The sequence below is a fragment of the Leptonotus elevatus genome, chromosome 10 (genome assembly GCF_054856555.1).
Source record: "Leptonotus elevatus isolate MCC_2025b chromosome 10, RoL_Lele_1.0, whole genome shotgun sequence".
Lineage (NCBI taxonomy): Eukaryota > Metazoa > Chordata > Actinopteri > Syngnathiformes > Syngnathidae > Leptonotus > Leptonotus elevatus.
This window is the reverse complement of record NC_141248.1, coordinates 23,547,277-23,561,427: the sequence shown is the minus strand read 5'-3', so window position 1 is coordinate 23,561,427 and position 14,151 is coordinate 23,547,277. Positions and strand designations below refer to the sequence as shown.

Sequence of the window (14,151 nt, the reverse complement as noted above, 5' to 3'; positions counted from 1 at the left end):
GTTCCAGAAAGTAAAAACCCTGCCACAGCAGTTTGGCTTTAGCCCCTGATGCTAGCTAGCTAGCTCCCTAGCAAGTAAACGAGCATCGTGGGAGCTAGCTAGCTAGCATCTGGGGCTAAAGCCAAACTGTGGCAGGGTTTCTACTTTCTGGACCTGGATTTGCCACCTCTAGCTAGCATGCGTTTTTGTAACGTATCGTTGATTTCTGTCATTGACGTCGGGTCCAAGTAGCAAACGCAGGCCCCCCGCCGCTGAGGATGCCCACAATGATATTCCCGTCTCGTTCAAGTTGCCCCGACTGCTCCTGCACGCGGAGGAGCCACATGAATAAGTAAGCGCCCGAGACACACGGCGCAGCCACGGGGGTGAAAGCCGGGGGATTAATACGAATGAAAGCGTCACCTGGGAGACGCGGAAACGGCAACACTGAAAGAAGGCCGTCCTCGGGGGGGGGGGGCTTGAGCGCAAACACCTGACGAGCGTCTCCCGCGCCTCCCGCGCGCTCCCGCTTACGTTTCCAAACACGCGCTTCCTTTGCGTTAATGCGATGCTCCGTGTTTGTCCTACTTTTTTTTTTCCCGCTCGCTGCTTTCATCTCAGCCGCTCAGCTGTAAATCCTCACTCGCTGCTCGCTGCTCGCTGCTCCCGCTCGCACCCTTTCTTTTTGGCTGCCGTCCGTTTAAGATGCCACGCGTAACCCGCCGAGCGCCTTCTCTCTGCTCGGCAACCATGAAATATTTATGGCAAAGTTTGCGCGTTGTTGGGGCAAGAAGTGGCGGATGACACCAACAGCAAACTTCGAGTTGGCTAATGACAAATTTCGATGTGTGTCGAGAGATTACAGATTCGTCATGTCCAATATTCGACTAATTCTAAAGCAGTTTTACTCATTTTTCAAGTAAAACCAAAATATTTCTTCATGTGTGTGTCACATTTTAACATTCACTCTCCAATGAATATATCGTTATATAGTCCGTTGATGTGCCATTGCATTGCCCCAGAGGAAGATCCTCCATCTTGTCTTTTCGGTGAGACTACAAAAAATGTCCTGATGAGGAAATGGCCGACCTGGGGGTTTTCTCGCCGACGCGTCTCAGGTACGAGGGGGAGGAGGGCAGGGGGGGGGGGGGGACAATAAAGTCTTTCCAGGTCAGCAAACAAGAAAAGAGGATTGGCTGGTGCAGTACCAGTGCTCTCCTGCAGGGCGCCCACATGATGCACAACTAGCTACTCGGTGGCTAGCGCAAGAAGCTAACGTAGCATTCTACGTCTTCATATGGTGTTCTTTTTACAGTATGTCAAAGAAAAAATCCATTTCCTGTTCCGGTCCAAATCGAAGGGCGTAGGTCACTTCTTCATCATGCGTGACAAAGCATATGTTTGCTCGACAAGGTAGCGGCTAGCGTGAGAAGCTAACGTAGCTGTCTCTATTTAACAGTGCGCAACACAAACAACACAAATCGCAGATGTTTACGGTTAGAGCCCAAGCCCTGCCACAAACCTGCAAGTAATTGATGCTGCCTTGAAAATTGCTATAAATGGCTATAGAAATTGTCTAGACTTTAAATAATGCAATTTTGGAAATCTATAGTTTGTAGCTATCGTTAAATCTTTCATCGTAATTAATCGCATGACTCCAATAATTAACTCTCGATTAATTGCAAGTTTTCTATCTGATCTAAATTTACAATAAAATGTTTTTTTTTACTAAGTTTTCATACTCTTGTTGATCTGCATCTTTTAGTCATTGATAAAGTAATTTCATAATAATTCATAAAATTTAGTTATAATTGAGATGTACTGTACTGTAAAAAAAATAGTATGATATTGATTTGTGTTGGTCATTTTTCTGCCCCTAGATGGCATAATTGCATTTGTAAGACGTTGGTGACAGCTCAGTGCATTTCCCTTTAATATTAAGATCTATCTAATCTTTATTATTATGAAGTAACTTGTGAAATTCTGCACATTTTTAAAATTGTAAAATGCAACTTGACCCCCGTCTCCACAAGTATATGCATTATTATTAAATTCATTGCTGCAGAATTTTGTCTGCTGCGTTGCGACTGGAATTCTCCCAGTCCAGGCTTTCCAAGTAAGGGAAAAAAATGAGCGGCTTTTAAGGAACTTTAAATTAACTCAAAATGAATGCACTCATTTTGACATACTGTAGATGCCCTTGCATTTGGGAAAGGAGAGCCACATTTTCAGCTCACTCGCAGACACTCACACACACACACACACCACTCCACCAGGCCCCGCCTCTTAAAGGCACATATCTGGCACATCGATTTTGAGCTTGCAATTTATACGCATGATCGACTCGGCGTGTGTTAACACATTTACGTTCATTGTGTGCGGGCCGGCAAAAAAACAAAAACAAAAAAAAAGTCACAAGTGTAAATAGTCATTGTCTTTTGTCTTGCAATCATACGAGCGTCGGCGCGGTTTAATTACGGGCATTATGCTCCACGTGGCTATAGATAATCGGGACCCGACAGCAGGAAATGCAGAAAATAAAGCGGATACAAACGATGTTTTTCAGCCGTTTGTTAGCGGCTTGAAAGCCGATGGATAATAATACAGCTCGAGTGCGCAATTATCTCGCTGGGCGGCAGAACACACACAGACACACGCGCACGACATCGGACCACATGTGATGATGCAAGTTCCCACTTGAGCCCGAAACAAATGTGAACCTTTCCATTGTCATTTGGAGGGGGTTCGAAGTATATAAAACAAAAGACTTTGATGGCTAATAGAATTCAGCGCTTGCTGTTGTGTGACGTGTTTAATGTTGCGCTTTCAAGGTTGAAGAAGTGCTAATAACATTTTGGGGGTAAAGGATTTCAAGTGTGTGGCGTTGAAAACGATGTCGTTTCCTCTCATTTGCGCTCCCGCCGCTATTGCAAAACATTTCCATTTGTTGCCTTTATTGTTTTATTTCGATCTATTTCGTATAAATAATTTAGACGCATTTTTACTGTGGATGCAGCAGTCGTACATTTTAGCAATGGTGGCGCTGATAATCGGACAGCAGATGAGATAGTCGTAGTTAGTAGCGTTATTATCAGGAGTCGTACTAGCAGTGATAGTCGTGATGGTCATTGTAGGACCAGAACTGCCCAAATTAAAAAATAAACACATGGCTAAATAAATGGGGGGGAAAAGTGGAAATAAACACGGATATAAAAAATATACTTCAAAAATAAATACAAAAAAAACCAACAATAAATATATATATATATATATATATATATCTATAAATAATCTGTCAGGAGGAAATGTTATTCAAATGAGGGGGGCGGTCCTAAGCGTGTCTTGGGCAGTATTTTACACGACTATTCAAATCATAAATAAAAACCGGAGCAATGTGCCGCGGCATTGTTGTGATCTTCTTTTTTTTTTCTCTGATTGTGATAGTTTTTTTCTTTTGATGTTTCAGCTCAGGAGAACATGCGAGTCACCAGCCTGCTCATCTGTCAAGGACTGTTGTGGGTCGGCACCGCCCAAGGCCTCATCGTCACCCTGCCGGTTCCCAAACTGGAGGGAATACCTAAAATCACAGGTTTTCAAAATAAAACTCACTTCTGAAAAAGAACGGCTCGTTCCTAAAACAATAGTTGCCAATATACAATATATTGGATCATTTCGAAAGAATCATTTCCCCAATAACGTGCGAGTAGACCAGGTCTGTTCTGAAAACAGTTCATGAGTGAGTGACGTGCTATGAATAATAAAACTGAAGAAGAATGTTAATGTTTATTTTTTTAATTCATTTATTTAATTACATTTTATAATGTTACAAATATATATATATTTTTTTTAAACAAAACAGATTATGTTCAATGGAGAAAATTACATTTTTTTATTTACCAAAATATATATATATTTTTAAACACAATTTGGTCTGTATTTTTAATACCTGATATTGTGATATTTTTGCTCACTGTAAATGTGTTTATCCCAAAAAGAAGAAAATAAACATGGTGCATTATTTGCTTATAATTATCATACAGTCAGAATTTAAGATAATTCTTTGTCCTTCCCTAATTAACATGAAAAATCCCCCCAAACAACAGATTAGTCTTAAAATCACAAAAAAAGTGACAAAATGGCCGAGGTAGGCTCCTCATTGGAATGTGTTGACCTCCCCCAGGAAAAGGCCGGATCTCTCTGAACGGCCACTGCGGGCCGGTGGACTTCCTGGCGGCCATCACCAGCACCTTGTCCCCGGACCTCCTCAAGAGGGACTCGGTGGCGGACGGGCCCGACTCGGCGTGCGGGGGCGAGGACCCCAGCGACACCTCCTCCCAGGAATCCCTGCAGCACCCGGGCGAGGGCCGGGCCCGGGCCCGAGCCGGCGGCCGCGGCGTCCTGCTGCGCTACAAGCTGCGCTCCACCTCGGGGCTGCCCGGACGCCCGCTCACGGCGGCGGGCGACGAGGCGTCCGACTCGTCCCTGGAGTCTCTGGAGCACAGCGTGGAGGACGGCTCCATCTACGAGCTCAGCGACGACCCCGAGACGTGGGTGCGGGGACGGCCCTCCGAGAAGGACGGCAGGGGCCGAGACAGGGTGGTCTCGGCCGCCGTCGTCTCCGGGGGCCGCGGGTTCCGGAGGCTGCGGGAGGGGGCGGCCGCCGGGCCCCGGACGGCCGCGGAGCCCGCCGAGAACGTCCTCCTGGTTTGGCAACTGCCGTTGACGGTGTAATTTATAACGACGTCGCTTTCCGGATGGATGGGATGCTTGGCGTCATGGCGGGAACGATGCGGAGGTCACAAGGGAAGCGCTTCATCTTTTTTCTTTTCTTTTTTAGCTTTTCCACCAATAGGAGAATTGTTCCAAAATAGTCGACCACTCCTACAATAACAAGTAATCCCCAAGAGAGCATATCTAAAAAAAATAAAAAGAAGGCGCAAGAGAATCCCTGGCAGCAAGTGAAAGCTGCGTCAGCGCCCCCTGCAGGACAGGAGTGGAACAATGCCAAACGCTTCCCATCACACTATTTAAGCCGTTGTGACGTCGATGCCACATTTTGCCATATTTGGCACCACTTCTTCATCATGCTACACGTTAGCTTAGCTTCTTCCTCATCCTCACAGCTGCTTGCAGTGGCTGATCAATGACCACTAAACAAACGAGCTCAACCTTGATGCACATTTTTTAATGCTTTTTTTTTTTTTTTTTTTACATTGGTGTCCAGGAAGATTGTTTGAGCATGTAGCACTTCGTCGTCAGTGTCGAGCTAATGAACGTTTATTTATAATGAAAGAGTTTGGGGGCCTTGTTTTTTTTTTTTTCAAAATAGAAAATTAGAAAAAAAGCAACTTTTTTCTAAAAAAATATATAAATACCTTAATAGTAATAACTCTTTTTCTTCATCTAAGATTCCACCTTTCTCCCAAATACTCCTTCGTACTTTTCAGTGTTGTCCCGCCTCCAGAAGCTCATCTCTGATTGGTTGTCAGGATACTCCAAGATGCCTGCAGGAAAGCAGTCGACCTCTTGAAGTTTACACCGCATGACTCATCGACGTTAATGGGACACCTCATAAGGTCCATGAATGAAAATCTATTTTGCCTTGCATCAAGTGTACTCATGTGGAGAACGTTTTCTTGGCACGTTTCTGCACCGATCAATGCATCTCGACTTAAGGGCTGCATGAGCATTTTTAATGACGGATGTTTGCTTTAGGCAATTGTGTGCCCACAACCTTGGGGGGGGGACAAGTCAAGAAATAAGGACTGACAATACTCGTGCTTTTCTTCTTTCATTTCTCCAAAATGGTTTGGGGCTGAGGAGAATCATACTTTTTTTCTTCTTTTTTTTTTACACCTTTTATTGTGAGTGTTGTGTACTTTTATTTAATGATGTGCTGACAGCATGAATTTATGGCAGGACTTGAGAGAGAAAGCTCGTGTCAGACTTGCCGTTAGAGATCCGTCACGACTCTCACGTTAACTCTTATAATGACAACTTTAGCACTAATGACTTTATTCTCGTAATATTCTGATTTAATAGACTTAAAAAAAAAAAATTTTATCCAAATGTTTACTTTTTCCCCCCAAAATGTGGAAAATTTTCCACAATTTTTTTTTGATTTTTTTTAAAGATTTTTTTCTTAAAAAAAAAAAAAGACTTAAAAAATGACCCCAATTTTTTTGCCTCAAAATATTTTTATTTTTCTCTTTAAAAAAGTGACTTGACATTAAATGATGACTGTTTCTTTAACCCTCATCCTACCATGCTATTTTACACCTAAAAAAAGTGACCGCTCTAAATTTATACTTTAGTTGTTCTCAAAAATCTTCTTTTTTTTTTTTACTCTTCCCATTAAATGTGACTTTTCTCTCAATTTTGTTGCCGTTTTTTCCTCCAAAATTTGATATTTTTTCTCCCAGAAAAATTTTTACTTCTGAAAATTTGAATTTTTTTTTCTTAAAATATGACTTCAAATGTACAAATGTTTGTAATATTTGGTCTCAAAATCTGTCTTTTTCCTCCCCCAAAAGATTTTTTAATTGATTTAAATGTCTTCTAAAATGTTACTCTTGTAAAATGTGACTACTCCCGAAAATGATACATCGTATTTCTTGTATAAATGTGATGCTACTCACAATTCTAATAGTTTTTTCTCCCAAAATGTTGTTGTCTGTTTTTCCTCCGAATTGTACGTTCTTCGTGGGGTTGTCATATCGATATTCATGACTTGACTTGCTGGGCTGCAGTCCGCCCTTCGGGTGTTTTGTTTTCTTTTAGTCGACGCGTCATCATTTCATCATCATTTCATCAGGAAGTGAAAACGCCTGGAAACGAGTCGTCACGGCCGCCGTCCGTCTTGCCGGGTAATCGCGGCGCCGCGAGGCAAATCCGAGCTTTTGCGACGAAACAGCGAAGGTTCCGTGCTGCTCAGCGTCCGCACCTCAAGTCTTTACTTAACCTTGGTGACGTGCGAGGCTTTCCCGCCTTATCCTTTCATCATCCATCTATCTGCGGGAATCGTTGCTCGGAGAATCCGACGCAGAAGCCGCCTCGCCGGCTGCCATCTAAATGTAAATGCGCATAGCTGACGTATCCGCGCAGATTTTTTGTGTGTCGCGACACCCTCGTGGTCAGCGCTGGCTGAGATGTTTGGACTTTGAATTCCTGCTGATGAAAGATGCATGATTTTGTAAAAAAACAAAAAACAAACACGGACTGCTGCTATTGGACCTTCCGCTTATCTCATCCATGAACATGTCGGCGTTTGCCTGGGAAGTATTTTCACCTCTTTGTTGTTTGCTAACCTCTCATGTGTACTGTACATACAAATTGTAATAATAATAATAATAATTAAAGCTGGAGCTGAGTTTTTGTGTTTTCGAGTCGTCCAGCGTTGCCACCTTGTTCTGCAACAATGAAATGTTAAGAGTTGCCCATTTTTCTAAAATGGCTGCTTCAGACCAAAATGTGTTTTTTTTAAGCTTGTCTTCCTGAGGGACTTTTGTGGGTCTCCTCATGATCGGCACGTCTACCAAATAACTTGTTGCTAATTGAAGCCATCTAAATTTGCCCAAATAAAAGACTTCTGAAAGTGTCTTTTCAAACATGCTTTATTAAGACTTTTTTTTGTAGGTCTACGCATGATCGACATGCCTGCCAAATTTCAAATTTAACGTAAAACTGGAAAACTCAAACTGACCGTAAAACTTCCTCTTTAAACCAAAATGGCAGACAGACTCCTAGTCTCTTTCCCGGCGTGGCTTTTTAGGACCCCCTCAACCTACCAAATTTAATCTGCGGTCAAACTGGCTTTCAGGGGCTGATTCTTTTTTTTTTTTTTTTATTTAAAGAACTTCTGGAAATGACTCTAAAATGGCCGACTTCTTGCATTTTTTTCTTCACGTGGCTCCTTGAGACTTTTTGTGGGTCTTTTCCTGATACGCAATGACCACCAAATTTGATGTTGCTAAGGGAAACGCTTGTAAGGAGTTGGATTTTCAAAGCATTCTGATGACTGGTGGCTGCAAAAGTGCGTTATTGAGGCAGAATGTGAGTTCATTTGGCCGAAGAAATAATGACAAAATGAAAGCACATCATTTCAAGAGCTTCTTTTTCTCACCGTGTGCTCGCGGCGAGTAATTAACGCGGCAAGCGGCGACGTACAAATTGTAATAATAATACGAGGGAAGGTGGCAACTTCTACTAACTGCACTGTGTCATTAAAGAAAAGTTGTTGAACGCAAAAAGTGTTGTCAGACTGATGTTTGTTTTCTTTGTAATGAAATGCATTTTGCAAGTTACGGTTTTACTGCAAAGTGGATTTATTTTTTGCACTTTTGCTTCCCTGGAGTTTGGAAAACGACGCCAAAAAGCGCCTCGGCCTTTACGGCCGCCATAATGAACTTATTGTTTTACGAGCAATTACGGGCGGCTTGTTAACATGATGTGCTTTTTCCTCCCGCATGTTTGCAAGACTTTAATTGCGGCGAAGGTTCAGGAGATCCCAGCAATTACAAGATTTTGATGTTTTTACGTCTTCCAAGTATAAAAGTGATGTCGAAAAAGGAGACGCATAATTGGCTTTTTCTGCTTAAACTTAACTCAAGTTGACATACGGAAAGCAAATGCACGTTACATAAAAAAATATAGATTGGCTAAAAAACAACAACAGGGATAAAAGCTGAAAGCTTAAAATCTCCAAACAAAAAGTTCACATTAAAGATCAGCCATTTATTGATTGTTAACAACAGCAGTCGTAAATACTTTTATTTGAAACAAAAGGCAACTTTTCTTCAAAATTGTTAATATCCTCTATATATTATAATTTAAATATGTTACTGTTTTTTTTTGTTTTTTTACTAACGTACTCTGAACATTCCAATATTTTCCTCCAGCTGCTCGCTATAGTTTGTAAGTTTATACAAAAATTTAATTTTCAAATATTTTTTGTAATTATACGAGAGTTATAAAAACTAGATTTAGGGTTTCAAAGTAGGAATCAGCGTTTCAAATAGGATTTTAAACTTAAACTATAAATAAAGTTTCAAAGTGGGATTTTGAATTAGAGGTAGGGTTGCAAAGTAGGGTTTTAAAATAGTATTAAGTTTTGTAAATAAGGTTTTAAACTAGGGTTAGCATTTCAAAGCTAGGTTTTAAAACAATACCTCGGTTCTAAAATGTGTTTTGAAACTATGGTTAGGGTTTCAAATTAGGCTTCGTGTTTCTTTCTTTTGTCATTTTCACACACACGTGCAGTTAGAAACAAGCGCTTGAGCCGTTGTGGGTGTGACTTTTTCCCAGCCAACGCCGTTTCTTCATCCTTGACGCATTCAACTAATGAAGCCGTAATCTCCCAATACGGAGCCTCGCGTTGCACCTGCTCGTCCAAACGCTCATCGTTTGGCGATCCTCAGCCGAGGCTGAACTACAAATCGCACAAAGCGACGCCGTTTTTTTCAAGGTCCTCCGGCTTTATCTGCAGGCGCGCCTTAAGAGGCGGGCGGCTGCTCGCATTTGCATCCGCTTTCATTTCCGCAGGCTTGCCAGCGCGGACGCGATAAAAAAAAAAAGAAGAAGCAGAAAACGCTGGCCGACAAAAGAGAACGTTGCCACTCATTTGCATGACAAGAATGTGAGGATGAGGGCGACACGCGCACACACGCGCGCACGCGTGTCGCCACGAGACCACCTGGCAACCGCTTATCGGCATCCTCCATCAAGCCACGCGGTTCATGTCAGGGTTGCAAAGTAGGGTTCCGAGCCAGGAGTGAACTTACAAATAAAGGTTTATGCGATTGGCGGGCAACCAGTTCAGGGTGTACCCTTACCTACTGCCCGAAGCCAGCGGGGATAGGCTCCAGCAACCCTTGTGAGGACAAGCGGTTAAGAAAATGGATGGATGGATGAGGGTTGCAAGGTTAGCTTCATATTAGGCTTTCGAATGATGGTTGGAAGATGTATTTAAATCTTAACAGCATATTAAAATCCTACTTTGAAACCCCAACTCTTGTTCAAAACCCGACTCTGAAAAGTTAACTCAAATTTAAAGCCCTACTTTGAAACCCTAACCCTAGTTTAAAACCCTACTTTGAAACCCTAACTCTAGTTCGAAACCCTTTTCTGAAAGCCCAACTCGAGTCTGAAACCCTAACCCTAGTTTAAAACCCTACTTTGAAACCCTAACCCTAGTTCGAAACCCTTTTCTGAAAGCCCAACTCGAGTCTGAAACCCTAACCCTAGTTTAAAACCCTACTTTGAAACCCTAACCCTAGTTCGAAACCCTTTTCTGAAAGCCCAACTCGAGTTTGAAACCCTAACCCTAGTTTAAAACCCTACTTTGAAACCCTAACCCTAGTTCGAAACCCTTTTCTGAAAGCCCAACTCGAGTTTGAAACCCTAACCCTAGTTTAAAACCCTACTTTGAAACCCTAACCCTAGTTCGAAACCCTTTTCTGAAAGCCCAACTCGAGTTTGAAACCCTAACCCTAGTTTAAAACCCTACTTTGAAACCCTAACCCTAGTTTAAAACCCTACTTTGAAACCCTAACCCTAGTTCGAAACCCTTTTCTGAAAGCCCAACTCGAGTCTGAAACCCTAACCCTAGTTTAAAACCCTACTTTGAAACCCTAACCCTAGTTCGAAACCCTTTTCTGAAAGCCCAACTCGAGTTTGAAACCCTAACCCTAGTTTAAAACCCTACTTTGAAACCCTAACCCTAGTTCGAAACCCTTTTCTGAAAGCCCAACTCGAGTTTGAAACCCTAACCCTAGTTTAAAACCCTACTTTGAAACCCTAACCCTAGTTCGAAACCCTTTTCTGAAAGCCCAACTCGAGTTTGAAACCCTAACCCTAGTTTAAAACCCTACTTTGAAACCCTAACCCTAGTTCAGAACCCTTTTCTGAAAGCCCAACTCGAGTTTGAAACCCTAACCCTAGTTTCAAACCCTACTTTGAAACCCTAACCCTAGTTCGAAACCCTTTTCTGAAAGCCCAACTCGAGTTTGAAACCCTAACCCTAGTTTAAAACCCTACTTTGAAACCATAACCCTAGTTCGAAACCCTTTTCTGAAAGCCCAACTCGAGTTTGAAACCCTAACCCTAGTTTAAAACCCTACTTTGAAACCCTAACCCTAGTTCGAAAGCCTTTTCTGAAAGCCCAACTCGAGTTTGAAACCCTAACCCTAGTTTAAAACCCTACTTTGAAACCCTAACCCTAGTTCGAAACCCTTTTCTGAAAGCCCGACTCGAGTTTGAAACCCTAACCCTAGTTTAAAACCCTACTTTGAAACCCTAACCCTAGTTCGAAACCCTTTTCTGAAAGCCCGACTCGAGTTTGAAACCCTAACCCTAGTTTAAAACCCTACTTTGAAACCCTAACCCTAGTTCGAAACCCTTTTCTGAAAGCCCAACTCGAGTTTGAAACCCTAACCCTAGTTTAAAACCCTACTTTGAAACCCTAACCCTAGTTCGAAAGCCTTTTCTGAAAGCCCAACTCGAGTTTGAAACCCTAACCCTAGTTTAAAACCCTACTTTGAAACCCTAACCCTAGTTCGAAACCCTTTTCTGAAAGCCCAACTCGAGTTTGAAACCCTAACCCTAGTTTAAAACCCTACTTTGAAACCCTAACCCTAGTTCGAAAGCCTTTTCTGAAAGCCCAACTCGAGTTTGAAACCCTAACCCTAGTTTAAAACCCTACTTTGAAACCCTAACCCTAGTTCGAAAGCCTTTTCTGAAAGCCCAACTCGAGTTTGAAACCCTAACCCTAGTTTAAAACCCTACTTTGAAACCCTAACCCTAGTTCGAAACCCTTTTCTGAAAGCCCAACTCGAGTTTGAAACCCTAACCCTAGTTTAAAACCCTACTTTGAAACCCTAACCCTAGTTCGAAAGCCTTTTCTGAAAGCCCAACTCGAGTTTGAAACCCTAACCCTAGTTTAAAACCCTACTTTGAAACCCTAACCCTAGTTCGAAACCCTTTTCTGAAAGCCCAACTCGAGTTTGAAACCCTAACCCTAGTTTAAAACCCTACTTTGAAACCCTAACCCTAGTTCGAAAGCCTTTTCTGAAAGCCCAACTCGAGTTTGAAACCCTAACCCTAGTTTAAAACCCTACTTTGAAACCCTAACCCTAGTTCGAAAGCCTTTTCTGAAAGCCCAACTCGAGTTTGAAACCCTAACCCTAGTTTAAAACCCTACTTTGAAACCCTAACCCTAGTTCGAAACCCTTTTCTGAAAGCCCAACTCGAGTTTGAAACCCTAACCCTAGTTTAAAACCCTACTTTGAAACCCTAACCCTAGTTCGAAAGCCTTTTCTGAAAGCCCAACTCGAGTTTGAAACCCTAACCCTAGTTTAAAACCCTACTTTGAAACCCTAACCCTAGTTCGAAACCCTTTTCTGAAAGCCCAACTCGAGTTTGAAACCCTAACCCTAGTTTAAAACCCTACTTTGAAACCCTAACCCTAGTTCGAAACCCTTTTCTGAAAGCCCAACTCGAGTTTGAAACCCTAAGCCTAGTTTAAAACCCTACTTTGAAACCCTAACCCTAGTTCGAAACCCTTTTCTGAAAGCCCAACTCGAGTTTGAAACCCTAAGCCTAGTTTAAAACCCTACTTTGAAACCCTAACCCTAGTTCGAAACCCTTTTCTGAAAGCCCAACTCGAGTTTGAAACCCTAAGCCTAGTTTAAAACCCTACTTTGAAACCCTAACCCTAGTTCGAAACCCTTTTCTGAAAGCCCAACTCGAGTTTGAAACCCTAACCCTAGTTTAAAACCCTACTTTGAAACCCTAACCCTAGTTCGAAACCCTTTTCTGAAAGCCCAACTCGAGTTTGAAACCCTAACCCTAGTTTAAAACCCTACTTTGAAACCCTAACCCTAGTTCGAAACCCTTTTCTGAAAGCCCAACTCGAGTTTGAAACCCTAACCCTAGTTTAAAACCCTACTTTGAAACCCTAACCCTAGTTCGAAACCCTTTTCTGAAAGCCCAACTCGAGTTTGAAACCCTAACCCTAGTTTAAAACCCTACTTTGAAACCCTAACCCTAGTTCGAAACCCTTTTCTGAAAGCCCAACTCGAGTTTGAAACCCTAACCCTAGTTTAAAACCCTACTTTGAAACCCTAACCCTAGTTCGAAACCCTTTTCTGAAAGCCCAACTCGAGTTTGAAACCCTAACCCTAGTTTAAAACCCTACTTTGAAACCCTAACCCTAGTTCGAAACCCTTTTCTGAAAGCCCAACTCGAGTTTGAAACCCTAACCCTAGTTTAAAACCCTACTTTGAAACCCTAACCCTAGTTCGAAACCCTTTTCTGAAAGCCCAACTCGAGTTTGAAACCCTAACCCTAGTTTAAAACCCTACTTTGAAACCCTAACCCTAGTTCGAAACCCTTTTCTGAAAGCCCAACTCGAGTTTGAAACCCTAACCCTAGTTTAAAACCCTACTTTGAAACCCTAACCCTAGTTCGAAACCCTTTTCTGAAAGCCCAACTCGAGTTTGAAACCCTAACCCTAGTTTAAAACCCTACTTTGAAACCCTAACCCTAGTTCGAAACCCTTTTCTGAAAGCCCAACTCGAGTTTGAAACCCTAAGCCTAGTTTAAAACCCTACTTTGAAACCCTAACCCTAGTTCGAAACCCTTTTCTGAAAGCCCAACTCGAGTTTGAAACCCTAACCCTAGTTTAAAACCCTACTTTGAAACCCTAACCCTAGTTCGAAACCCTTTTCTGAAAGCCCAACTCGAGTTTGAAACCCTAACCCTAGTTTAAAACCCTACTTTGAAACCCTAACCCTAGTTCGAAACCCTTTTCTGAAAGCCCAACTCGAGTTTGAAACCCTAACCCTAGTTTAAAACCCTACTTTGAAACCCTAACCCTAGTTCGAAACCCTTTTCTGAAAGCCCAACTCGAGTTTGAAACCCTAAGCCTAGTTTAAAACCCTACTTTGAAACCCTAACCCTAGTTCGAAACCCTTTTCTGAAAGCCCAACTCGAGTTTGAAACCCTAACCCTAGTTTAAAACCCTACTTTGAAACCCTAACCCTAGTTTAAAACCCTACTTTGAAACCCTAACCCTAGTTCGAAACCCTTTTCTGAAAGCCCAACTCGAGTTTGAAACCCTAACCCTAGTTTAAAACCCTACTTTGAAACCCTAACCCTAGTTTGAAACCCTTCTCT

The 14,151-nt window shown here is 42.3% G+C and overlaps 1 protein-coding gene across 6 annotated transcripts in view; it reads left to right on the top strand.

Moving 5' to 3' along the window:
* arhgef10la (Rho guanine nucleotide exchange factor (GEF) 10-like a) overlaps nucleotides 1-7,349 on the top strand; it is a 118,497-nt gene extending 111,148 nt beyond the window's left edge. For all 6 annotated transcript variants that reach the window (XM_086086499.1, XM_086086498.1, XM_086086496.1 and 3 more), the window contains 2 exons: nucleotides 3,446-3,568; nucleotides 4,160-7,349. In XM_086086499.1, the coding sequence (XP_085942625.1) occupies nucleotides 3,446-3,568; nucleotides 4,160-4,710 (674 nt within the window). In that variant the 3' untranslated portion in view covers nucleotides 4,711-7,349. The remainder of the gene's footprint in view (nucleotides 1-3,445; nucleotides 3,569-4,159) is intronic.
* Nucleotides 7,350-14,151: the final 6,802 nt, after the last annotated feature.